The sequence below is a fragment of the Centropristis striata genome, chromosome 22, assembly GCF_030273125.1.
Source record: "Centropristis striata isolate RG_2023a ecotype Rhode Island chromosome 22, C.striata_1.0, whole genome shotgun sequence".
NCBI classification, from domain to species: Eukaryota; Metazoa; Chordata; class Actinopteri; order Perciformes; family Serranidae; genus Centropristis; species Centropristis striata.
Genome location: NC_081538.1, coordinates 28126241 through 28154155, shown reverse-complemented (window position 1 = coordinate 28154155; position 27915 = coordinate 28126241). Strand labels below are relative to the sequence as shown.

The window sequence follows — 27915 nt, the reverse complement described above, 5'->3', positions numbered from 1 at the left end:
CATTCTTTCTAATCAAGCAGGAGTGGCAGGAAGAAGTCCAGTTGTATAGAAGTCTATGAGAAAATTAACCTACTTCTCACTTGATTTATTACTCAATTAAACATTTTCCTGATGAGTTTATGGTCTTAATTGCGAGTTTTGAGTCCTCCTTACGACAGCATGATGGTTATTTTGGAAATTATTATCCCATTTAGAGTAAAAAAGACTATTAAGCAGGGTGTGCTAGGGTGGCTCATCGTTGTCACTGTTTACTCCTCATACATGGCGGCGGGCGCCATATATCCACCGTACATAGTTTGAGTCTTATTGTTGGAGATGAACCTACCAAGCTCAATTCTGAAGAGCCTTAAACCTGCATCTTTCTTAACAAGCAAGGTTGCAGGAAGAATTCCAGTTGTATAGAAGTCTATGAGAAAATTAACATACTTCTCACTTGATTAATGACTTCGTTAAACGTTTTTCTGATGAGTTTATGGTCTTAATTGCGAGTTTTGAGTCCTCCTTACGACAGCATGATGGTTATTTTGTAAATTATGATCCCATTTAGAGTAAAAAAGACTATTAAGCAGGGGTTGCTTAATGGTGGCGGGCGACGTATATCCACCATACATAGTTTGAGTCTTCTTGTTGGAAATGAAGCGACCAAGCTGCAACTTTCAGGTCAATTCTGCAGAGCCTTAATTCCGCATTCTTTCTAATCAAGCAGGGGTTGCAGGACAAAGTCCAGTTGTATAGAAGTATATGAGAAAAACTGTAGTCCTCCATGATCTATGGTGCCTCTTTTGCATCTTTTAGCTTATTGTTTTGGTTTTATAGCACATAATATTGTAGTTTATTTCAGTCTCATCTCTCTCATCAGCCTTATTTCCAGACTCCTGTTAGAGCAAACATCTCAGCTGATATATCGACAGACAACCACAGTTTAATATCCAGCAGCTAGAGACCTCAACAGAACACAACTCCTCCAAATAATTCAAACACATTTGCCATAGCAACTTGATTATAAATGGATATTATGTCAGTGTGGTGGTTACAGCTTGTTCTGCTGTCTGCTTTAAGTGTCTTGATTTCTTAAACAATGTGTACATGTCATTGTTTCTCCAGCTTCATTTATCCTCTCATTTCTTAGCATTGTATACACATAACTGGGTTTATGATCAGCTTTTTCACATGTGCATGACAAAGACTTCAGACTGTTGAGGATGAGAGCAAACTTCCATAATGCACAGCAGTGTTTCCTTACATTAGTTGAACTAAAAGTGATAATAAGAAGCCTCAACAGCTCTAATTTGCGTTTTTTCCACAGCTGAAAAATATGACTATTAGAGACACTTTTGCATTGTAAGAAAAAAACATCCAGCCTGTCCTTTTAATACACTGTCAGTCTGAAAACCTGGTGTGGTTCCAAAGGGCAAAGGTCAGAGAGAAATCTGATTACTGACTTGTTGACTGGTTGTAAGAGAATAAATAGACTTTTACGAGGCTTTGGAAGTGGTTCTGTGTTTCCCCATGTCTCCAGTCTTTATGCTAAGCTAAGCTAAGCTAAGCTAACAGGCAAATTGATACTGATACTTCTCATCTCTCCGTCTGAACGAAAGAAAGCCAATTAATGTGTGTGCCAAAACGCTGAAGAGTTTCTTTAATAGCAGGGAGGTCTGAAGAGCCGTGAATGTAAAATAAAGAAGACGAATGAATAAATACATTACAGTCGTAAGGTTTTATGGTCAATATTGTGCAGCTGTAGTTTGGATAAACGAGCCTGCTGTCTAATGTGAGTGTGAGGTGAGGGAATAACAGCCCTCAGCAGCTGCTTCAAAGACCTATACACACTTTTTTTTTTTTTTTTTGCAGACACACACACACACACACACACTCGGTGTAGATCAGCCCTCAGTCACGGCCCTGTGCTGCAGGGAGACTGGAGTGATGGAAGCAATAGTTAAGCCATTAAGGCAAACAATTGGCTCAAATTGAGAGGGAGAGAGAGAAAAGGAGAGGAAGAAGAGGGAAAGAGGGGAGGGAGATGGAGAGGCTATGGCAGGAGTGGATCCACTCAACGACTTAATCCAAGCCTCAGGACACTCTCCTGCTGAGCTTCACACACTCGCACAAACATCTGCGCGCACACACGCTAAAGCTCTGTCTGCTCGCAATAACACCTTGTCAGTCTTGGCCACGGGGCCGATGGAAGAGGCGCTCATTCCTTTGTAGCGAGGAGAGTCACTGACTCCCAACCACCTCGGGAGAAGACGGAGCGTGCAATCTACACGAGACAGTTCTGTGTTCGTACCATAGACCAGTGGTTCCCAACCTTTTTCTGGAGGGACCAACATTTTTACCATTGTAAACTTTGGCGACCCCCCCATTGTCCATCGCTTCTATGAAGCCGAACTCAATGTAACTTTCATGGTACCCTCTCTTTTTCTGTTTGAGATATTCAGCATTTTCGTCTCCCTGACCATTTTTCCATTAGCTCTCTGTTTCTGTTGTTAGGTGAGGTTATCGCTAGGTGAGGTTACCGCTAAGTGAGGTTACCGCTAGGTGAGGTTACCTGTGTATACTGCAGGAGGGATGTCATGTCTTTTAGTCCAACCAAACGCTGAACAAGACATTTTTACTGAGCAAAACGTTCAAATAAACTGTCATTAAATGAAAATACAGTGAAAGGGTCAAAGTTATGAGACCAAACCGGTAAATGTCCTCTTTTCTATCTATATAACGTTCTACATAACTTTATTGACACGTTGCTTGTTCTGCTTCTCTCCTGATGACGGCTGGCCTTTTTAGTGAACTGTCAATCAAAGGTAGCCACACCCCAAATCATAAGATTCTTTATTTTCTATTTTCTTCTAAATGAGGGCCTTATTTACACAATTAACATCAAATTGTCTTGAAGATGATTTTTTACTAGTGATTGAGACCATAGCTCTCAATTTCTGAGGTAATAAATCAAGTGACAAGTTTTCTCATTTTGCATTGAAATGAATGGAACAAAATGCTTTTGCAGCCGTCGTCAGCGCCCCCCCCCCTGCTGGAATTTTTGGTAGATTGCAGGCTTAAGGCAATTCCTGGTTGGCCTCCTTGCTCAGACACGGAGATTGCCTCCTGGTTCGTACGCCTTATGGCTGCAAGTGTGAACCCGCTCATTGTCTTAGCAGGGCGGGAGTGAATGGCGGCGGGAGCACAGGGCGGACAGTGTCCCCGAGACGAGGGAGGCGCTCCTCTGACACGGGGCCCATTGTATCGCCTCCCCCCGTGGACTCGCTCAATCCCCACAGGCCTCGCATAAACAGCCAACAATGAGGGATTGTCTCCAGCTATTCTTCCCGCTCCTCCACACACACATATTTCTGGCGTGTGTGTCAGAGGGCGAAGGGATGGTGCGTGCACCCAGCGACCGCCGAGGCTCGTCCGATTCCGTTTATGTGGCTAAACATCAGCCGGTGATAAGGACAGTAACTCCTCGCCAGCGCCACTGCCCTTCCCTCCCTTTCCTTACTCCCCTCTTCTTCTTCTTCTTCTTCTTCTTCTTCTTCTCCTTCCCCACCCTCAGGGCTCCCTTGGCGCCGGGGCCCCCGCGATTTATCGGACAGCTTAGCGAGGAGCGGTTGTTGCCCTCGAGGACTGTTAGCACCGGTTTGGCTCGTTGACTCCTTCTCCGGTTCTGGCGTTTTATTTGACATGTCCTTTAAGTCCTTTAAAGAATTGGGCGTTTCTGCCGAGCGCCTTGGCTCTTTCTGCAAAAGATGGATGGCTCGCGTTCAAAGGTCTGGATGTTTTTTCCCTCCCTCCCAAGTCTCTCTCCATATCTCTCTTCCCCTCCCTCGTTCTTTCTCTCTTGCTGAGCTTTATAGGGTGGTATTAGTGTTGTCAGCTAACCAAGCTCGGGATTTGGCTTTGTTTTGTTTTTGCCTCTTAAGATAATGCTCTTTCTCTCTCCTGCAGAGAATAACAAAAGGGAAAGTAGAGCAATAAAACAGCACAGCCATTGACTTTGGTTTCATTGGATTGGTTTTCAGCCATCTTAAATAGACCACAGGCCTTGATGGCAGTGATGTGTGTGTGTGTTAGTGTGTGTTTTGCTGCCACTTCCGTCCTCAAAACACAGTCACGGTTTGACTCATGCATGCTCACGTGCCGTCCTCGTCTCCGTCGGGCCGTGTAGCCGGAGTTAGCATTCCGAACGCGTGGACGGAGGCGTGTGTTTTGTGGAGATAAGTGTTGGAGAGGGGTGAAAGCACTTCACCTCCATTTCATATGCAGTCCAGATGTGGAAACACAAGCAGACTGATCGGCGTGTAAGCATCTGTGTCCTGTTAGAGGCCCCGAGGTTTACTGTACTGGTTCTGCAGACTAATCCCTCACACAACCTCAACATTAACACGCTGCATGCTGCTTATCCAGCACTCAGTCATGCATGGAGACATGCATAAACATTCACAAAAAAACAAAAAAACAAAAAACAAACAGTAAACAGTCTACAATTAACTTTTGTTTTTACAGTAATACTTTAAATTTAAATTTTTTTTTAAATATATTATTATTTATTATTATTTAATTAAAATGTATGGATATGTTAAATATAATAATAATAATAATAATAATATAATCTGCAGAATAACTTTTTTTACTTTAATATTAGACTTGATTTTATTTTTTTATTTTTTTTATTTTTTTATCGTAATTAAATCATGTTACATTTAAATTAATTTTTTACATTTTAAGTTTTACTAAAAAAACAACAGAAACTTAAATTTACATTCAGCAATATTTTGTGTATTTTCCATATACATATAGTTAGGACCACTAGGCAATTAAATAATCCTGTAAAAATGTAAAAGTCTATAAAATCCCATTATATAAATTTACAAATATTTTTCTTTATTTTATTGTTAAGATTTGTCTAAAATTAATTAACTGTTTATAGCATTTGCACTCAAATAAATGTCTCTAAAATAGGTATAAAAATTAAACTTTTTTATAATTTTTTATCACATTAAAACTACATCAAGTGCAACTCAATGTAGGAAAAACAACCCTAAAATAATACAGTAAATTTCTCTAAAATATCTCCAAAAAATAAACTTCCTTATATCTTTTTTATTACATTAAAACAACTATTTTTCCCGTGCATGCAGCAGGACTGACAGCACGCCTACATGCATTCACAACATGCCAACAACAACAACAACAGCAGCTCTCATGTCAACAAGTGTAGCAGAAATAGAGCTGCTGCTGCTGCAGGAGCCTATAGATAAACTCTGCAGGAGTAAAGTGTGTGTTCAGCTCCGTCCTACAGTGTGGATTTACTGGCGCCCTGAAGAGATCCGCCGCCGCTTCTTTACTATCAAAAATCCACTTTTAGGGTCAGCGTGATATGTCAGGTTCCTGATGTGTCGCCTCGGTGTATATAGAAATTGCCAGCCAGCATCAGGGATATCAGTCTGTGGAAGCTGTATTGAAAGCCGCCTCGCTCTTCTTGTGAGGAGAGAATTTTTATTAGTGTTGCTCTCGCTGAGTTTCAGTGTTCCTGCGACGGCCTGGAGGCTGTTTCAGAGCGTGTTGGAAGTGATGCTCTCGGGGACGTGTATCAATTTTCAATTTGATATAGAAGCTCCATCTTCAGGGAATATGTTTTCCCATTTGGTTGCAATTACGTCATCGTCTGTAAGTGTTTTTTTAAAGAGGATTTGAACTTCTACATCAGTGGTTCCCAACCTTTTCCTTGAGGGACCCACATTTTTACCATTGTAAACTTTGGCGACCCCCCCATTGTCCGTTGCTTCTATGAAGCCGAATTCAATGTGACTTTCATGGTACCCTCTCTTTTTCTTTTTGAGATATTCAGCATTTTCAGCGTCTCCATTAGCTCTGTGTTTCTGTTGTTAGGTGATGTTACCGCCAGGTGAGGTTACCGCTAGGTGAGGTTACCTCTAGGTGAGGTTACCGCTATGTGAGGTTACCACTAGGTGAGGTTACCGCTAGGTGAGGTTACCTCTAGGTGAGGTTACCGCTAAGTCAGGTTACCGCTATGTGATGCTACCGCTATGTGAGGTTACCGCTAGGTGAGGTTACCACTAGGTGAGTTTACCGCTAGGTGAGGTTACCTCTAGGTGAGGTTACCTCTAGGTGAGGTTACCGCTAGGTGAGGTTACCGCTAAGTCAGGTTACCGCTATGTGATGCTACCGCTATGTGAGGTTACCGCTAGGTGAGGTTACCACTAGGTGAGGTTACCACTAGGTGAGTTTACCGCTAGGTGAGATTACCACTAGGTGAGGTTACCACTAGGTGAGGTTACCGCTAGGTGAGGTTACCGCTAGGTGAGGTTACCACTAGGTGAGGTTACCACTAGGTGAGGTTACCGCTAGGTGAGGTTACCGCTAGGTGAGGTTACCACTAGGTGAGGTTACCGCTAGGTGAGGTTACCGCTAGGTGAGTTTACTGCTAGGTGAGGTTACCTGTGTTTCCTGCAGGAGGGACATTACACATGTCCTTATTCTCGTGTTATAGTCTTTATTTTTAAACTTTTCTATAGTGATTTTTCTATTTAAATAAATGAATAAACGTTCAATGTAGCCCTTATTTTGTTGTTTTTGTCCCACTAATGAATTAAATGCTGACTCATCCATATTTAACACATTAGATTTATTACATCCCTTAAAATCAAGAGGGCTTCGTGACCCCCCGTGGATCTTTGGCGCCCCCCTGGGGGGGTCGGGCCCCCCCTGTTGGGAATCACTGTTCTACATCATCGCTTTTTGCAGCTTTGTGTGTGTTTCTTTAAGTCTTGCGGATATTGCTTTCCTATATATTTCCAGAGGTTGTGACCTTTTACTTTGCTCACTCCAGTCGTTTAATAAAGAAGCACATACCTCCAAGTCTGAATTAATATGTGTTGCTTTATTTAATGAGAAAAAGATCCTTCAAGCACTCAAACTGCTTTGAAAACACATTTCCAAAGCTGTTTTGCTTCTGAAAAGTTGACATCATGAATGTTTTCACAGCAATGCTGTATTTTATGTTATTTTCTGTCTTTTTGTCCCATTTCACCTTGTGCAAACAAATAAGAAACTTGAAATAAAGCTTAGAGATGTATGATGTGGAAAGTCAATAGAAAAAATGACCCTTAACAATCATGAGCATGGTGTGGAGAGAAGCTGTGTCTAGCCAGGAAAACGTTTAGTTATTAAAGTTTCCTGGTCAAACTTCAGGTGGAGTTTAAGTCTGAATGGGTTTAACAGACTTTTCACATTGAAAAACTAATTAAGACACAAACAAATGTAGCAAAAATCTACTTTTCTGTAATTTCTGTCAGGCAACTTTCTGTTTTCTTACAGTAAAACTTTAAATTTAATGTAAAAAAATAAATAAAAATACATAACAACAACAATAATAATAATAATAATAATAATTATAATAATAATAATGCCATGAATAACTACAAAAATTGTTAAAGGCTGGCAGCAAAATTTTCCAAACTAAATAAAAATAAATAAAATAATAAATAAAATAAATTAGCAAAAAACATTTTTTTAAATTAAATTTATAATTCATTCATACTAACAATAATAAAAATTGCTCTTCTGGTAGCAAAGTCTGGCAGCAAAAGTTACCAAATGTACCATCATATTTAAGTTTAAAATAAAAAAAAGATCTTATTCTACAAATATGTTTATATTTTTTAACTGCATATTTTCCGTATTTTCTAGAATAATGATCTGTTAAAATATTTTTTTAATTTTATTTGACAATAAGTATTTGCCAACGTTTGCTGCCAGACTTTTTTTTAAACATTTTTAAAAAATATTTATTTTGTTTATTTAATGCATTTTTTGTATCTGTTATTTCACCTGTTGGTTTACATGGCACATTCACAGAAATGCCTGTTAATATTGACCTTAAACTGTGTAAATATATAAATATCGAGCAGTAACAGTTCAGATTTTAACAAATTGTTTCCAACAATACAAGGAAAGAATCTCAAAAAATGTCTTCACACAGAATAAAAATGAGAGAAACCTTCATCCTGGATCCCCGAGCCTGTTTCACTGTTATGAATATGATTATTTCCTGTCTGTTAACGATGCGTCCTCTCTGTGTCTCTGTTTAGTAACGGCACGGCCGGGAAGATGAACGGGGCGCTGGAGCACTCGGACCAGCCAGACCCGGACGCCATCAAGATGTTTGTGGGCCAGATCCCGCGCTCCTGGTCAGAGAAGGAGCTGAAGGAGCTGTTTGAGCCGTACGGAGCCGTCTACCAGATCAACATCCTCCGAGACCGCAGCCAGAACCCTCCACAGAGCAAAGGTACAAAACACACAACACACTCCTCTATACCTCTTTATCTAGTCGTTTATTCTCCTCTCTGAGGGAAATATCATGTTTTACTCCACTGAGCTGATCTGAGACCTGCAGGAGATTAAGACTCTCTCCCTTCCTCTGTTTTTACATCACTTCTTTCTTTTTATTCTCATGTTTTCTGCCTTTCTTTCCTCCCTCCTTTCCTCTTTTTCTGTCCCTTACTTTCTTGTCCCCTTTCATTTCTTTAATTTTTCTTTCTCTTTTCCCTCTTTCTGTCAGTCTTTCTTCTTTCCTCCCTCTTTACTGGCATTCTTTTACTTTCTGTCCTTTTTCTTCGCAATTTTCTTTCCTTCCTCTACATTATCCTACTTTCTCTCGTTCGTGCTGTCATTCTTTCCTTCCCTTCCCTTCCCTTCCCATCCTTTCCTTTCCTTTTCTTTAATTTATTTTTCCCCTTTTCATCTCTTTCTTTCCCCAGTTTCCTTCTTTCCTTCCAAATTTTCTTTCTTTTTCCTTTCTCTTTACCTTTCTTCTTTCTTTCATCCCTCTTTCCCAACATTCCTTCACTTTCATTCCTTTGATGCTCTCATCCTTTCTTTTCTTCTGCCTCTTTTTGTTTTTCTTAATTCTTCCCATTTTCCTTTGCCTTTTTGCTTCATTACTTTTTACTTTATTTTACTTCCTTCTTTCGTTCTCAATGTTTTCTTTCCTTCTTCCTGCCAGTCTTTCCTTTCTTCTTTTCTTCGTCTTTACTTGCATTCCTTTACTTTGTCTTTCTTTCTTTTCCTCCCTCTTTTCTTGTTCTTTTCCATCTTTCTTTCCTCTTTGCTTCCCTTTTTCATGATCTTATTCCTCATTTTTGTCCCTTCCTCCTATTTCCCTTTGCCTTTTTTTGCTTCTTTCCTTTCTTTCACCTATAAATCTAAATATATTCTTTCCTATTATTGCAGAACTTTAATTTGTAATATTTAACTAAATCATCTGAATTGCTACACAGACAAATAGAGACACATATTCATAACTCACATGTATATTCACACACACGCACACACACACACACACACACACACACACACACACACAGAGCCTCAGCAGCAGTCAGTGGCAGCGCGGGCCGTCCCACCTAGTTAATGGCAGAACAAATGATATATGTGCAAAATTACACAAGCAAACAGACATTTCGTGCACCATTTGAAGACAAAGACTCGCCCCGCCACACTCGCACAGTCGATTGTGCGAAGCCGCATGATTTGCAGCTATTTTCTCCCGTTCCTTTTCTTTTTCCCCTTTGATGAATTCGTCAAGTGTGAGAGCAAACAATAGAGACAGCAGCAACGAACGGGCAGACAATAGCGCTGCCATATTAACAGGCATCAACCGGAGTGGGGGCTGATGACACTCCTGATGAGACATGGAGAGTGGGAGGAAAGTAAAGAGAGAGAAAGAGAGAGAGAGAGAGGGAGAGAGAGAGGGGCGCTTCCATCTGACTGTAAAGCAAATTTCAAGAGAAGTTTCCAAGTGTCACAGGAAACAAAATATGAATCAGCGGGGATGAAGCGAATAAAGCAAGTAAACACTCATCTGCCAGAAAAATGGAATTGAATTAAGGACTTATGGGCATGATTGACTGATTTATGTGCCGATTGACTTTGACAGTGTTCGCACCAGTGAGGAGCGTTGCTTATTAAGACGGACTTTCAGCACAGACGGCTGCTGTGCTGTTTTAAATCCAACATCCCTCAACCAGTCTGTAACTTACAGCTTACGGCAGATTTTTCTTACAGAAACCAAAAGCACTTTGAACATTAATAACACCACAATACAGACTAGGAGATCAAATTAGCAAGTGTCTTAATCAATAAAACAGCTAAAGCTTCAGTTGATGCTCGCCCAATTTCGTTGTATAGGTGTTTGTACAATGGCAATTAAAAATCTTATCTTAGCGCAGGGGTCTCAAACTCAAATTACCTGGGGGCCGCTGGAAGCAGTATCAAAATGACCAAAAAAAGACACAAAATGACAAAAAAAGACACAAAATGACAGAAAAAAAGACAAAAAAATACTGAAAGAAACACTCAATTACTTAAAAAAGACACAAAATGACAAGAAAAGTCACAGAATTGCCAAAAAAGACACAAAATTATTTTTAAAAAAGACACAAAATGACCAAAAAAAGACACAAAATTATTTTTAAAATACATAAAATTACAAAACAAGACACAGAATTACCAAAAAATACACAAAATTATTTAAAAAATACACAAAATTACCAAAAAAAAGTAATTAAAGGGACCTTCCATTCCATTCATATAAAACTCACATTAAACTTTCATATCAAGGTGGGGGCCACAAAATATTGTCGCGAGGACCGCAATTGGCCCGCAGGCCGCAAGTTTGAGACCATGGGTCTAAAACACCATCCCCACCAAGAATGATAACTGTAACTGTAACTATAACTAGATATGTATAATTTGAAAAATCGTTTTAACTGAAGTGGAAAATGGAGTCCATGCCACAACTATGTCGGTGGCAAATGATACAGTTTAGGTCACTTTAGAGTGATTTCATAAATGATAGAAACACTGATGCAATGAAAATCCATCTGAATATATAGTGCAGCACATTCAAAATGATAATAAAACCTATAATAAAAGAAATAAAGTGTACTAAAGTGTACTTATTGAAGTCGAAAGCCTCTGTGGTGCTGCACTGGCGCTACCTACCAATAAAAGTTAAATTAAGTACTATATGAATGTTATATCTTTCATTTCTAACCGAATCTTTTATGAAAGCTTATTGGTGGGATTTAGAGACATGATAATGCAAAAACCAGGGGACAAGTGAGGTTTACATATTGTGTATTTATCAGTGTTATCATTCTTGATTGAATGACAGCATCAAATATGATAAAAACAACAAGATCTCCAGCCTAAACGACAGAAGAAGTCATCTGTCAGTACCACATGTCGGGTTCGCTGTTGTAGAAAACGGCTGCAGTTTCTGTGAATTTAGGCTACAAAACCAAAACCTCTGACTTAGGTTTAGGGTGAAAAACTTCTCGTAAGGCGTTATAAACGACAGTTTAAACAGTAAATAAATTACGTAAATGTCGGAAGTGAAATAGTTACAAGGATCACGTGACAAAAACTGTCACTTCTATCTTCTTCTTCTAAGTTGCATTCAAAAACGTGATTCACGTAACTTAAGAGACAAATCGTTTACTTTTGCTTTCACGCGGGACGCAAAAGTTTATTTTGCTGCCTCTACACACAAACTATATTGATCTTTTTTGAGGGAACAAGTTGATAAAAACCTAAATCCTTATCACACTGTCAGGTATTACACTAAACTGGTGGTTTTCTCCGTAGTAGACTATTGAAATATGAACTATGGAAGTGTCAAGATAGAATCACATAAGTGGAATATTTTTTTTTCCGAGCTCTTAACTGTCACTCCTTAAAGTTCCGGTTAGTTAATTTGGTGGAGGAGACCCAACTTTAGTTGCTTAGAAAACCTTAAGACATTTAATAAAGGTCCAGCACTGGAATATTGGTTAGAATCTGTGTCATGTGTGGATATAATGAACTTTTTTTTGTGTACGGTGTGTTGTGTGTATTGGCATGTTGTGTGTTAACAGGGGCCCAATGGGAAATGTGTGTTGCGTGGCCCCCTAATAGGTTAATCTAGTCTCTTATGATATGATTATTGCTTTTCTCCTCTTTGAGTTTCTCTAAATGTAGTTACAGAGTGATTATTTTTGTTTGATTCCTGTTATTATTAAAACTTTAATTTCCCAGATGTGAGGCGGTCGGGGAGGCGGACAAGGTGACACAAATTCTCAATGATGACACGCTATCGAGACGATGTTTTATGATTTAATTTCATTTTTTTAGTGGCTAAAAGCTGTTGTGTCTTTCACCTCTCTGCACCTACACACTCAGTCTGCTTCTGGTTTAGTTTCTCTCTGTCTCTGTGTGTTTTCTCTCTCTCTCTCTCTCTCTCTGTCTCTGGCTTCCTCTCATTCTGCCTGAGTCATATGAGCTTATGAAAGCCTGGAGACAGCATTCTGCCAAGAACCCAAATCAACTCATTTTTGCACACCAACACACTTGTCATGCGCTTTGTGTTTGTGCGTTCTTAGCCTTGAGATGACTCCTCTTCCCACCCGTCTCTTCTCCCTCCTTTCTCTCTCTCTCTCTCTCTCTCTGCTGCTTCTGAGGAGGAAAAAAACAGGCCGAAGTTCTTCCCCCTGTCCTTCAACTGCCTCAGATCTTCCTGCTCTATCTCTGCTCCCCTTGAAACGAGTTGTTGGGTCTGATGAGTCAAGAGTATCACTCACCGCCACTTCTACAGGGGATACAAAAACACAGCCATCTACCATGCCTTTTATTTTTTGTCCTTTGAATACCAATCTCTCCATATGGCTCATTTTTTGCCGAGTGTTTTTAAGAGGAATGCAGCATTTGATTGGGCTCTTACTGGCCTTGTTATTCTCCGGCTTTGAGCGCTGTTGTTGTTTTCTCACAGTTAAGTAAGCCGCGTGGCCTCATCTGCACCCTCCGACTCCAGGGAGCTGCAGCGGCCCCCTCGCCGGTTTCACCCACGGTAATTTCACCGGTGTCAGGGAAACTGTGGCCCCTCTCTTCCCTCGGCGTGTTTATTTTAAATTAACGGCGGCGTTGTTTGAAAAAGGATCTCGGCCATTTGGGGCAAATGAGTCCACTCTGATGCCCTGGTGGTGACCCCCGCGGCACTTTTTTTCCCCGTGAAACAGCAGTTTGGATTCAAATGAGTTTGTTAGTCCCACCGAGACGGAGAAAAAGTTTTTCCACGGCCGCAGCCACAAGCCTTCACAACTTTCTCCCTTTTTTCCGGGTTTTGTTTGGATCCTCATTAGCCGACTCTTCCACGACCGCGAGTCCAAAATAGAACATCAACAGCAAAAAACTGCACAGCGTGGTAAACAGTCATTGACAGCGAAAAATTAAGCAAGTACAAGAAAACTTCAAGATGTTCCACTCGGAGGATATGAGAGTCTGAAAAACATTTAGAACAGACTGAGCCTTGTTAGTCAGTCGGTGTCGATTTTATTTACATGATTTCAATTAGTTGGAAGTGTTCCTCTGTTTTTGTTCTCTAAATAGCAGAATGTCTGAACAAAATTATACTTCATTGAGCTGGAGCTGAGCTGTAAATGCTGCCCATTAACCTCTTGACACACGATGTTACAGTGTTTTTACAGTTTCATTTAGCAGAAGCTTTAATCTAAGTCGACCTACGTCTGAGAGTTCATCCGACACAAGCAAAGATCAGATCAGGAGAAAACACATGAGTAAGTGTCAGCTGGGTTATGCTGGTGTCCAGTAGGGTGTAGGTGGGAAGGTGTTCATGAAAGGGTTGGTCTTTAGTCTATTCTTGGCAGATCAGATAGAGTTTCGTAACTCGTTCGACAACCAAGGAACTACAGAGAAGAAGATTTCTTTCATTGGAAGATCGTTTTGATTGGAGTTCAGGTCGGCAGGAGATGTTCTCGTTGCTGCTTTGCAGGCAAGAGTCAGGGTTTTGAATTTGATGCAAGCTGCAACTGGGAGCCAGTGCAGACAGATAAGCAGTTCTCTTTTGGGTTTGCTGAAGACCAGATGTGTCACCGCGTTCTGGTCTTAGATCAGATGGAGTTTTGTAACTCGTTCGACAACCAAGGAACTACAGAGAAGAAGAGTTCAGGTGCCTTTCATTGGAAGATCATAGTGAGCGGAGTTCAGGTTGGCAGGATATGTTCTAGTTGCCGTTTTACAGACAAGAGTCAGGGTTTTTAATTTGGTGCAAGCTGCAACTGGGAGCCAGAAGAGCGAGAGGAGCAGCGTTTCGGTCTTCAGTTTCTCAGGTCGAAAGTTGGAATGCTTTTGATTTAAAGTCAGGTCTAGTCTTCATGGGCAGTCCATGGCCTAGAGGTTAGGAATCGGGCTTATAACCGGAGGGTCACCAATTTGAATCCCAGGACTGACAGGTTAAGGACTGATGTGCCCTTGAGCAAGGCACCTAACTCCCTGGGCGCACAGAAATGTGCTGCCAACTGCACCTAAGCATGGTGTGTTCACTGGTGTGTAAAATAGGATGGGTTAAATGGGGTTGAATAAGGTAATCTTAATCTTAATTCAATTAAATGACCCCAAAAACCTAAAAAAGCAAAAAGAATCAACTTCAACTGTATGAGTCTACTACGTCTACTAACAGCTAATTTCAAGTTTTCGACCACCAAAGACTTCCTGTCCCAACATGTCCAACATGACATGTCTGCTTGTGTCTCCATTAAAGTCAGGAACTGGAATGTTTTTGATTTAATGTCAGGTCTGTAGTCTTCATGGAGTATCAATTAAATGAACCCAAAAACCTCAAAAACAATTGACTTCAATTGTACTAAGAGGTTTATAATGTCTACTGACAGCTGATTCCAAGTTTTCGACCACCAAAGAATTCCTGTCCCAACATGTCCAACATGACATCTCTGCTTGCATCTATTTCTTTATTTACAATAGCATCATGTCTCCAGTAAACTCAAATCAAGCGTTTCCATCACATTTTCCAAAAAAACACAAAAACCACTTCAAGGGAGTGTAAAAACGAAAGAAAGTTTAAGCGAATGTAGGTGTTTCCATCAAGCTTTTCTCATGTTAATCTTCAAAATGTGCAGAGAAATAATTGATGGAAACAAGACAATTGTCACACTGTCCTAGTTTGCGTCTTCTTCTTGATAAAAATGCGGAATTTGTAGGGTTATCTCGAACATAAACAAGACATCTGAAGCAGGCATTGTGTACAACTGAGGTATAGGACCAGTTGGGGGTATTGAGATTGGATGAAGCTGCTGCATCTGATTTACATCTTTCCATCAGCTGAACTCATCAGTCTCTTCCGACTGACCTGAAACGCCCTGTTTCCTCTTCATTTAATTGTGCCGGCATGTCCGGTTTGTTGTAAAATATTGTTTTAAAATGGCAATCAGACTTGGGCAGACACTGGAGTGGGACCGCTATGAATAAATTAATGATTAATTACAGGACGTGGAAGATAAAACCCCGGACTTAATGCTCGCTCAGAGCTCCGGCTGGAACGCAGTTTTTGCACGTCAAACCGCAAAGTGGATATCTGTGGATCAGCGTAATCCTTCTATTTTATTATTGTCATCATCTGCCGTGGCATGATGGCAGTAAGTGCTGTTTGAGAGGCTTCTTCAGCCTGACAGGAATAAAATTCCTCAAGCAAACACATTTTTGGCATGAAAGGATATCATCATTACGAATACTTCCAAAAATCCATATTGCAAAGAATTGGAATAATCTCTTTAGTCAGCTCCCCCTTTTAATAAGTTCCCAGATTTGTTGTTTTTGGCCCCAAAGCGTTAAATTGAGTCGCTGTTGTGCGTCATGCAGAATCCATTTTGCAGTTTGACCCAGGTGTGTGCAGTCAGGCTCAGTGTGCATGTGTGTGTGTGTTGTTCCTGACTAGGACGGTCTGGGGAATATCGTGGCACTACTGTTGGTTTAATGTGTTTGGAGTTAATAACCAGATGAGTGGATGAGCAGGGGGGGGAAGGGAGGGGGGGGCAGTGAGAAATGGAGCAATTTGGCATTTTGTGCTGAAAGAGAGATAGAGATGGAGAGAGAGATAAAGAGAGAATGAGACAAAGAGAGCCAGAGGGGTAAACAGAAAATGGTCCTTTTGCTAAAACACAACCTTAAGCGCCATGACGGGTTTGTTGCACTGTGTGTGTGTGTGTGTGTGTGTGTGTGTGTGTGTGTGTGTGTTTTGGCAGGGGACGCACTGTGTCATTTATCTTAATGATACAGCCTGCCCACATGAGCTGCTGAGACACACACACACTCACACACACTAACACACACGTGCACAGAATAAGTTTAATGTCTTCATTAACAGGCGATATAGTACATGAGGGTCTCTGTGCACAACATGGCCTGGAACTCCCTCAACATGTAAAAATAACAACATAAATCATAAGAGAAATGAACTGTGTTTAATTTGAACGGAAAAGACTCATTAAGAGTGTGTTTATATGTAAAGAGAGGATTTGTAAAAAGCATGAAACATGAAATCACTCTGTTCACCATGTTAATGTCATTAACAAAGACGAAACTGTGGCCGAACAGTTATTTTTCTATCATAATCTCAATTATAAGTTACATATTTAATTGCACCTTAAAGTTAAGCAAATGGAAGTAAGCTGGTGACACATGTCATAATAAAACTAAGTCCAGCTGTAGTTAATTAATGTTATTTCTGTGTTGTCTGGTTAATATGCACCCTGCATCAGTGCAAGGTTATAATAATTTTGTATTTTTTTTTAATTAGTTTTAGTTTTAATTTCGTTGTCAATTTTTGTTTTCAAATTCAGTTAGTTTTAATTAGCTTTTAGAGTGAGTTTGCTAGTTTTAATTAGTTTTTATTTTTTGGAAAATGCTTAGTTTTTATTAGTTTTAGTGTTAGTTTTAGGTGTATTTGTTGGGTGCCAGATTCATTAAGGTCACAATAAATGTTTCCTTTATTTCCTTTGTCTTATCCATCTCAGCTCCAATAAGTTTATTAAGTCATGAAACCAAATAGATGAAATAGGTTTCATATCAACTAAAAAGGTTTACATATGAAAAAAGTTGACAAAGACGAAAACGAAGGACATTTTCAATATAATTTTAGTTAGTTTTGTAACCACAAAATATTGTTTTTGAAAAAAGTCTTGTTTTTATTTTTATTTCAGTTAATGAAAATGTTTTTTCAATTCTAATCAAGAAATGTATCACTCTGTAACATTTAAGATAGATAGACAAAATGATGTAAATGCCGGAAGTGAAGTAGTTACGAGGGTCAAGTGAGCCACAGAAGTTACATCAAAAACGAAAGTTACGTAAAAAGTAGTTTAGTTTTGTTTTCACACGGGACACAGACCCTGTTCTCCTGGGTGAAAGTATGCCATTTGTTTGACTATGTCAGCAAGAAGGCTGAGTAGGACTGTATAAAGCCAAATTATGAGTCGTTTTGCTGCATGTACAAATGACTTATATTGTCATTTTTGAGGAGAGACCAGTCTGCATTATTTCTATGGCAACTGTGAAGTTGCCTGGTTTTGATTTTTTGATCAAAGTCATGTCAAAACTAGATGAATTTGTGCTAGTATATCTTATTTAACACCATGTTATACAAAAACAAGCCTGAAGTAGTTTAACTTCTATAGAAAAATAATTGCAATTTCAATTAAAATGGTAATATAAGTTAGAACCATCATAATAGGAAAAAAATGTAAATCACTCAGCGTTGGCCGAAACCCAATAATCTGTGACATATATGAATAAATATAAATGTTCTGCTCCCTGCTGCTGATTACTGCAGCACAGAAGTGATTCAACCTACAGCCAGAACATCATGGCTGAGCAGACGAAGACAAAAGGGCCACCTGTAGGAAAATCAAACCTTCAAATGTGACAACAGAGACAACACGCTGCTACCCACACGGCGTGATTGACAGCCGATCTCTGGGGGAAGAGCGGCAGCCGCATCACAGCGTTTAGCACCGAAGATAGACACAAAGAATGTTGAAGATTTCTCCCTTTAAGTGCAGCAATAAAATGCTCCTCAACAGTTTTATACACACCTTGAAAAACAAAAAAAAATCAACACACAATCAATGCCGAGCCACTGAGAGGTGGACACATTCTACATCAGCCATCAGTTTTAAATCTCCTCTAACCTGAAATGTCATCTTGATGGCTAGAAGGCGAGAAAAAAAACACACAAATCCAATAAAGATTTTTTGGGGAAAAGCCTGGAGATAAACGCATGCAGGCAGATTACAGCATTTGATTTTCGATCACTGCTCAGATGAAAATCTCCCTGCCTGGGCCGCTCTGATGCCGCATCCAGGGACCCGCAGCCGTCCAATGGCAGACATCCGCTTTGAAAGTGCAAGCCAACTGTTTCCTCTCACTCAGCTGTGGCAACGCCGAGCGAACGCTCCGCCGTCCAAGACAATTATCTGCTCTAATGGATTCAGTTGAGACGGGGGCCGACCTGAGACGGAGGACTGATTTATTTCATTCTTTCCTAAAGCAGAGCGGCCAATTATATCGCCTTAACTAGACGTTAGCTTTTTTAGCCGGCTACCCAGGCCCAATTAGAGAGCAGCTGCAGGTGGATTTTAATGGGAGACTGTGTGTGTGGATTCTCGCCTCGTCTCTGTGCTTTTTTTTTTTTTTTTTCCTTCTCCTTCTATGTTTACACTTTTGCATGCCTCAGCGACAGGGAGAGTTGCTTGGTTATGAGCAAAGTTGCAGAGCTGGAAATTTTTTCTCTCTCCTCTCCGAGCACTTCAGGGTCAGCCAGAAAGCGGCTTTGATTTCCGGAAAGTGCTCTTGTTGTCTTCGCAGCGAGGGAGGGAGAGAGGGGAGGATTTAGAGGGGGGTGACATTGGTGCTTTTCCACCAAAGTAACCAGTGGATTGTATAGATTTGCGAAGTGCTGCGAGCTGGACCGGTTCCTGCGTTGACGGGATTAGAACATCAGCCAAATGCCCGTCAGAGATGCGGCATTGTTTGAAGCCATCCACTCATCCTCTCCCTATTTTTCCATCTGACAATCTGTTCTTTATTGCACTGTCAAATTCAAAAAATGTGCTCTCTGTCATCCCCCCCTTCCCTCCATCCCTGCTGTCAATCAGCGGCTCTTTGACACACATAAATTATACACATTAAGGGGCATTTTTACAGCTGCACACAGAGCGCAGAGGGAGGGAGCGAGGGGGGGAAGAAATAGAGAGGTGGCGTATCAGCATTATTTCTGCTAAGCTGCCTGACTATAGTGGGGACACACCGGACAAAAGCACCAAATTGTTTCCACATGCTCTCCATAGCCATATAAAATCTATGAGAACCAATATATCTTCCACGCCACTTAGAACATCATTCTTGGGTCTCAATAAAGTTATTGAGAATATCACTAGATGATTATTTGATCAAATAGATATGTTCAGTTTGGCCATGTATTTCCGTAATTTCCAACTCAGTTCCTAAACAGTCGGACATATATTAATGTAGGTCTTATACTGTTGGGAATTTAAGCATGCCTCTTTTATGAATGAATGATGCCTCACACGGGGCACCAATTTTATGAATAAACGTTACCTTGCACGGGGCGTCAAATATGTAAATAAAAGTGCATTATCATAAATTCTATCCTTATGGAAGGGATAGCATTTATGATAACACCCTTTTATTTACATATTTCATATTTCATATTTGAGCCCCGTGCAAGGTATCATTTATCCATAAAAAAGAGGCACCCTTAAACTCCTTAAAGTCACATAAGAACACCAACTGTCACACATTACAGGAGATTTTGATGTCGTAAATTAGGTGTCCGTTACAATTACTGTAAAACTTCAACAACCAAGAAGAAAAAGTCCCCCCCTTCCCTCCATCCCTGCTGTCACTCAGTGGCTTTTGACACACATAAATTATACACATTAAGGGGCATTTTTACAGCTGCACACAGAGCGGAGAGGGAGGGAGGGAAGAAATAGAGAGGTGGCGTATGTATCCCATGCCACCCAGAGGCCTGTGCGAGCAGTAATTGCTGCAGAGTGTAGTTAATGTGGGTCAGCGGTTGAGTGGAACCCCAGGGGTCAGAAGGAGTGTGGAGGGGAAGGAAAAGGAACCGGAGTGATGGAGGAGGAGAGAGGGAGTCACTGTAGAGCTGCAGCCAGCCTCGGGTGGAAGGGCTAAGGGTGAAGCTGTCTGATACACCCTCCACTCCTCTCTTTTCCCCCCCTTTTAATAAACCATACTACCATTCTTCTGGGCTGCAGGGCTTTACTCCTTTAACCCGCCTCCTCCGCCTCCACCTGACACTTTTCCCACCTTCCTCCGTTCGTGCTGATTCAAGTCCAAACATTTGAGGACTGAGCAGAGCTGCAAGTGTGCACCCAAAAGATCAATCTTAGGATGATTTGCAGGAACGTAAAACTGAAAAAATATCACACAAAACCTCCACAGGTCTCTAAATATTAGTCAAATAAATAGTTTTGGGGTTCTCTGGCTGACTGCTCACAAACTATAGACATGAAACCTGTGATAAAGGGCAGATATATATATGCAATATATATATATATATATATATACTGCTTTCTTTTCCACAAAGTGTTGCCAAAAATGTTGAGAACCTCTGTTGTAGTACACACATGCACTTTAATTTGAAAAACAAAGGGTAAAATGGCAAAGAATAGAGTAGCAAACCCATGCAATGGTCTCTAACAGGCTTGTTATTGACCAAATAGAGTTTTTTTCTGAAAAAATATGTAAAGACTCTAAATATTGTAACAGATCTGCCCACAAACAACCAGAATTTGTGAGCATGGTTTTGATATTGTCAACAAATCCTTTGAAATAAGACCACTTTCTGGGCTTATTATAATTCCCAGAGAGTCCAATGTCTCTTATAGATTATATTCAATTTGCACAGCTTTAAATTCACATAAAGCACTCTGAGAGTTGAGATCACTCTTGCAGTCATCCACAACTTCAACCTGCATCATTTTAATAAACCAGACTCGGTCAAAATTGTTTCCAAAGCTGTTAAAACAACTTTCCACTCCATCGTGATATCCTCTTGTCAGATTCTGGATCTCTCTGGCTTTGATCCTGAGTTCACACCTGTGGGCTCTACATGTCGTAACTGATATTCAGTTTTATATGGAGTTTACACTACATGATTGTAGCCAAGATTTTTCACTCGCAGACAGTTACTGAAAGCAACCATCTCTACGGTATGTATGCAAAGAGATGCGTATCAAATGCCTGAGAGATATCCAACAGGTTAAATATCTGGATAAATATCTGTCTGTGAGTCGAAATCATATAGTGTGCCAACTGTTTTGATTTACAGCAACAACATAAAGAAAATGAGAGTACAGAGCGAGGGAAATATCAGTGGGAGGAGTTGTAACAGCATGCAAAATCATTGCAAATTTATTTATGAATCTCCGATAGAAAACCTGTGATACCTGCATGTTCACAACTATTGTCTTCTCCATATTCGTCCTGTTTTATTGGTCTGTCTTGCACGTGGTCTCGTGTCTTTTCCCGTATAACATCAAAATCTCATGTGATGTGTGACCCCTCTGTTGTAGATCACATGTGTAATGTGGTCTAATGTGACCAACACAGCAATCTGAAGACTTTAAAGGTCCTAATATATCAAGTATATGACCTACAGTAATATATGTCCAACTGATTAAGAACTGGGTTGGAAATTATGCAAATGCCTGGCCAAAATGAACATATCTATTTGATCAAATAATCATCTAGTGATATTCTCAATAGCTTTAAAGGATTCCTTGACCGAGAAAATGTATATTTGGACACCGAGATTGATCTTTTAAGTGGCTTGGAAGATGTATTGTTCTTATATATTTTATATGGGAGATCATGTAGAAAAAATGTGTTGCTTTTTAGCAAAAATAATAGGGACACCCCGGACAACGCACCAACAATTTTCCACATGGTCTCCATATAAAATATATGAGAACTAATATATCTTCCAAGCGGCTTAGAAGGTCAATGTTGGTATCATAATATACATTTTCTGGGTCAAGGAATCCTTTAAAGCTATTGAGAAAAGCACCACATGATTATTTGATCAAATAGATATGATCCGTTTGACCATGTATTTACGTAATTTCCAACTCAGTTCCTAAGCGGTCTGACATGTATTAATATAGGTCTTATACTGTTGGGAATTTAAGGATGCCTCTTTTATGAATAAATGATGCCTCACACGGGGCACCATGAATGTTAGGAATTTAAGGGTGCCAATTTTATGAATAAATGATACCTTGCATGGGGTGTCAAATATGTAAATAAAAGGGCGTTATCATAAATGCTATCCTTTATGATAACGCCCTTTTATTTACATATTTGACGCCCCGTGCAAGGTATCATTTATCATTAAAGAGGCATCCTTAAATCCCCAACAATACTACATATAATAGGACCTTTAAAGTCTTCAGATTGCTGTGTTGGTCACATTAGACCACCAACTGTCACACATTACAGGAGATTTTGATGTCATAAATTAGGTGCCATTACAATTACTGTAAAACTTCAACATCCAAGCAGAAAAAGTCAAACAAAAAGTCCAAACATCCAATTAATAATTTGTCTGAATGTCTCCGGAACAGACGGGGACACTCGGCGGTGAAACCTCGGCTAATGAAAGTCTTTTAAGTAGATTAGTTGCTGCTTAAGCTACGATGACCCATCCACCTGTTCTCTAGCAGGGGAGCCTTGGAACTTAAATGAAAATTACAACAAAAAGAAGGTATTAAATAATTAAATATACCAAGAAAGTAAAATTGCAGTGCAGGTTGCCAACTCGGAGGCACCACTCTGATTACCACAATCAGAAGAACGCGGCCCGTCTGGTTTTAAATAAAAAGGCAATATTGACCTGAAATAGCAACACATGAGAGTGAGTGCAGCTCCTCAACATGCCGGTTCAGTCGCCCTCAGCTCCTCTGCAGCCCTGCTGTCTCGAGCCTTGAAGCCCGGGTCGACCTGTTGTTGGAGGGGGTAGACGTGTTGACAGAGGCGCTGTGCCGTGGGTCTTCAGTCAGTCAAAGGCCCCCTTCAGCAGCCATGAAGCATTTATGAACAGGCATCTCCCTCCTCTGCTCACTATTCCGCTCACGGCTCCTCTCCCCTCTTCTCCTCTCCCTTTTTTTTGTGTCTTCCTCTTTCCCACGTCTCTTTCCTCCACCTGTCTCACTCTTCCCGTTAACAAACATCAGCGTCTAATAGATTTCCTCCCCCTTTATTCGTGTATGTGTGTGTGTTTTTTGAGAGTCCCTCCTCAACAGCACAAGCAGAGTGTATCTCCCCGCTCTGAGCCCTCTCTCGGCCTTCAGGTAAATGTTTGTGCTGCGAGAAAAAAAGACACAAATTGACGGAAAAGAGCTTATGCATGCTCGTCTGCAGCTGCAGCTCGTTCATGGTATGTTCGACTGTAAATAAAAGGCACACATGCTGACATGCACTTAAAATCATATGCGCGCTCTTATTGGCTTTCTGTTGCTTTGTGTGTGTGAGCCGCGAGTGTGCTGACTCTTAAACAGGTGGAACTGGAACACTGCAGGGAGCGTGCCTGTGTGTGTAAATGCAAGCGTGAGTGTGTGTGTGTGTGTGTGTGTGTGTGTGTGTGTGTGTGTGAGGTCCACTCCTCTGCTCTTTGATCCTCGTCTTGACAGCCCACCACCTGGGACGATCCGTCACACGCCGCATGGCTCCCGGGCCCCGGCTACACCATGGGAATCACAACACACAGCGGCTAACGCAGCGCTAACAGCCAGCCTTCCCCCTGCACATTATACACTGTCAGAATCGCTAATGCTAGCACCAAAAGCTAACCCTCCCATATACAGATATGCCAAAAAATGCCACCGGAATCGTAATTCACTCTGCCTCGGCGAGCATGCGAAGACTCATACAGTGCTGTTGGAATTGCTAATCGTACACAAGGGGCCGAAGCTTGAACACAGGTGCAATTGGAATTATAATGTTTGAAAAGCTCCCTCTTGTATACACACAGCATTCACTCTGCACGGAGCATACAGAAAGTGTAGAGAACAGGCTGATGCACGCTCAGATACACCTAAGGTCCTTTAAGTCCAGCTTTTGCACCATTATAATTGGAAATATAAGTCTATTTTACGCTTTTACTGTCAAATATTTGGCGGTTTTGTTTGCATTTATGCCTGCAAAACTGCTACATGCTCATGGTACACATGCACAGGTGTTTTCACTTATTGTGCCTGTTTAGACGTCCTGTGAGGACTGTGTGTGTGTGTGTGTGTGTGTGTGTGTGTGTGTGTGCGCGCGCGCAGAGGCTGAATCCAAATGTCCCGACTTCATCCCATTTGCCGGCTCGAGTGCTGTGAGTGCTCAGGGCTGTCCGAAGGGACCTGAAGCGGACTTTCTGCAGACTTTCAAAGAGTCAGCCCCGGGTGCAGACTTTGCTGATTTTGGTACCCATAATCCATTGCAACGCGGGCGTGACGTTGTAGTTTTTCCAACAAACTTATCATGAGCGTGTGAAAAAGTTATTGTATTAAAGTGCTAGTTGAATCATGCAAACCAGAAATATTACTTAACCACATCATCAGACAGAAATACACTAGTAGAAAATGTCTGTGTTGTTTTCCATGAAAAAAACAAACTTTTATTCATGGAATTAGTTACAAAATGAATCGAAAATGTGGTAAAAACATTGACAAGGGAAGAAATAATCATTTTAATCTGTACAAATCTCCAACTTTGCCTCTAAATACTCAACCAGCCTGAGGAAGGATCATTTTATTGCTTCTCAGTTTCCAGCTGTGCTAACATAATGCTCCAATCAGCCTTTCAACACTATAAACATGGATTAACACAATGTGCTACTGGAACACAGGACAATATATAATATATATTTCATAAGAAAATCTGCTTTAATAGTAATTTACCACATTAACAATGTCTAGACTATATGTCTGATATTTTAGTTTAAAAAATATGTGCTTTTCTTTCAAAAAAAGGACATTTCTAAGTGACCCCAAACTTTTGAATGGTAGTATGCAGTTTATTTCTGTCCTTATTTACAAACACTTGTATGTATTATGTATTTGATGTGTGTAGTGTGTTTATTGTATGGAAATGTGTGAATATGAAGTGCTGCAGAGTTCTCCCTGTACGTGATGGTAGTTGACGATTGAACAATTTCACCAAAGGCAGTTTATATAGAAAATTATAGTAAAACTTTGTCAAATTGCATCAGAAATAGGGGCATAAAATTAAAAATTAAATATCACCGTAGTAGAAGCTTTAAATTACCGTTAATCAAGGAATAGTACAAAACTTTTAAACTGTAAAAAGCAGTTTTTTCATGTAAAATTAAAGGAGAAATTCCATGTCACAAGGACACAATAACCCTAAAAATAAAGATATTTTACCGGATATTAAACAGATTTTTTTTTAAGCAGTGTATTAGCTTATTGTAAAGTTTTTTATAACTTTTAAGCATTGCTGGAGACATTTCAGCCCCTTTTTCCTTTAGATTCAACCACACAAAGCCATGTGAAATATATATATTTATTAGTTTAAATTGTTCAATTGTCCATTTGCCACACAAGCAGCAGTATCAGCAGCATGTGTGTGTGTGTGTGTGTGGGGCTGTGGAGCACCTATTAGTCCATGGAGACATCACATTACCTCACAAAGCTCCCAGCATCCTTCAGTCCAGTGTCACGGTAGGCAGAAGTGTCATCATCCAGACGTGAAAGCTCCTGTGTGGGCGTCTAACTCTTTAAGTACAGTTTGAAGTACTTTGAGTGTCTCTATCTTTGGTTTTTATACATTTGCTCTTCTTACTTTTTATTCCACAATGTGCATTATAGAGAGAAACTCCAATAAAGCTTCTAATTTGCAGATCAAAGTTATTTGACCACTGCCTACTTTCACTTCCCTTAAATACACTTTTTACTGCTAATATTTGTGCTTCGGAATTTTTCCAATATTGATATCACAGCTTTTTCTGCAAGGTTAACCTCAGCGAGTCCAGTTTTTATCTGGATGATTGAGAGCAGAGATGAAGCACAAGTGGCAGAGATCTACAGTATGTGGAAGCCACTTCTGGTTTTGTGTGTAACAGCCGTATCAGCGCGGTGACCTACATGGAATAAATTGTATAAATTTTTACCCGGTCTGTCAGTCGTGACTAATTTGCCCTCTTATCTCCGTGCCTTTAACTAGTAAAGGCTGGTGTGAAACTCTCGGTGGTAAATTAATACTGATAGTGGAAGTGGGGGGCTTAGGGTTTAGTGGAGTGACACTCTGAGCCGCCTTTCACGCTGGGGGTCGTCGGAGAAAACACTAAGCTGGGAGTTATCCCGGCTAATACACAGCCACTGCAGCATCTGAATCACAACACCAATCACGTTGCTGACGCTAGGCTAAGGGCCAACTATTCAACAGCCGTAGCACCCAGAGGACACCGCAGGAATTCAGATCCATTACGCTCCCAGCCCCATCAAAGGGACTCTGGGACTGGGATGCCAAATCTGCTCCAGATGCTCACTGTTGGATTTCACTAAGATGCACTGCAGGGCAAGTGTCATCAGGGCCGGTGATGTCTGCGATACGGGCAACAAAACCAGCGGCGGTCCGCCTCGCTCACGCCGGGCTGATTTGTGCCACGAAACACAATGGAGAGGACAACAAAGCAGGTGTAAACAAAGGCTCGTTTCTAGACAAATAAACACACGGCGAGATGAACAGATGAGCAAAGCTGCAGGCAGAAGGTCCAAACATATGCACCTGCAACAACTGGAGGGAAGATGTGGAAGTTAGGAGCTGCACAGAGCCAGAGGCTCACCTGTGGAAGTCTGTGTTGACCTTGTTAATCAAGTCAACAATGATGGATTGTGTGTGCAGAAAATGCTCAGACGCTAAGCTGATAGAAGTCTGTTGTTTTGTGGGTGCTCTTGATTTGCATGACTATCCTTCAACCTGTAAGCCTCAAACTCAAATTACCTGGGGGCCGCTGGAGGCAGTATCAAAATGAGCAAAAAAAGACACAAAATGACAGAAAAAAGACACAAAATTACTTTAAAAAGATGCAAAATGAGCAAAAAAAGACACAAAATTACTAAAAAAGACGCAAAATGACCAAAAAAAGACACAAAATTACTAAAAAAGACAAAAATTATTTACAAAAGAGACACGAAATGACAAAAAAAACTAAGTTACTGAAAGAAAGAAGCAAAATTACCAAAAAAAGACACAGAATTACCAAAAAAAGACACAGAATTACCAAAAAAAGACACAAAATTACCCCAAAAAGACACAAAATTACCAAAAAAAGATACACAATGACAGAAAAAACGAACTTACTTAAAAAAAGACACAGAATTACCAAAAAAAGACACAAAGTTATTAAAAAAAGCACAAATTCATTTAAAAAAAGACACAAAATTACCAAAAAAGACACAAAATTACCAAAAAAAGTAATTAAAGGGACCTTCCACACACAACACGGCAAAGTGCCATTCATATTAAACTCACATTAAACTTTCATATCAAGGTGGGGGCCACAAAATATCGTCACGAGGGCCACAATTGGCCCGCAGGCCACCAGTTTGAGTCCCCTGTAATGATGCATCCTGAATCTCATGACTCTATCCGCTCTGTTGACTAACTCTCCCTCCATATTTTATGCTTGTCTGAGAGAATCTCTCTCCTCCGCTCCTCTCCAGTCTTGTGTTTTAATATTCCCCGTGGCTGTGAGGAAATAACGTCAGCAGCGTCGCGTGTCGCGAGTCCATAACGTGACTTCTTCTCCGCTGTTTGACAGAAATGAAACAGCAGCCTGTGTGTGTGTGTGTGTGTGTGTGTGTGAGGGGAAATGGAAGAGTCACACCTCTGTGTCTGGCCTAAATATCCTCCCGCTGCTTTTTGCCTGACTGTGCAGGTTTGCGTGCTGACTGAGAATGACCCACAACTGCGATGTTTCAGCCCCACTCT

The 27915-nt window shown here is 40.6% G+C and overlaps 1 protein-coding gene across 27 annotated transcripts in view; it reads left to right on the top strand.

The window, feature by feature from the left end:
- The window catches only part of celf2 (cugbp, Elav-like family member 2), a 327757-nt gene that overhangs the window by 183086 nt on the left and 116756 nt on the right, over positions 1-27915 (top strand). For all 27 annotated transcript variants that reach the window (XM_059325582.1, XM_059325586.1, XM_059325584.1 and 24 more), the window contains one exon: positions 8112-8308. In XM_059325582.1, the coding sequence (XP_059181565.1) occupies positions 8112-8308 (197 nt within the window). The remainder of the gene's footprint in view (positions 1-8111; positions 8309-27915) is intronic.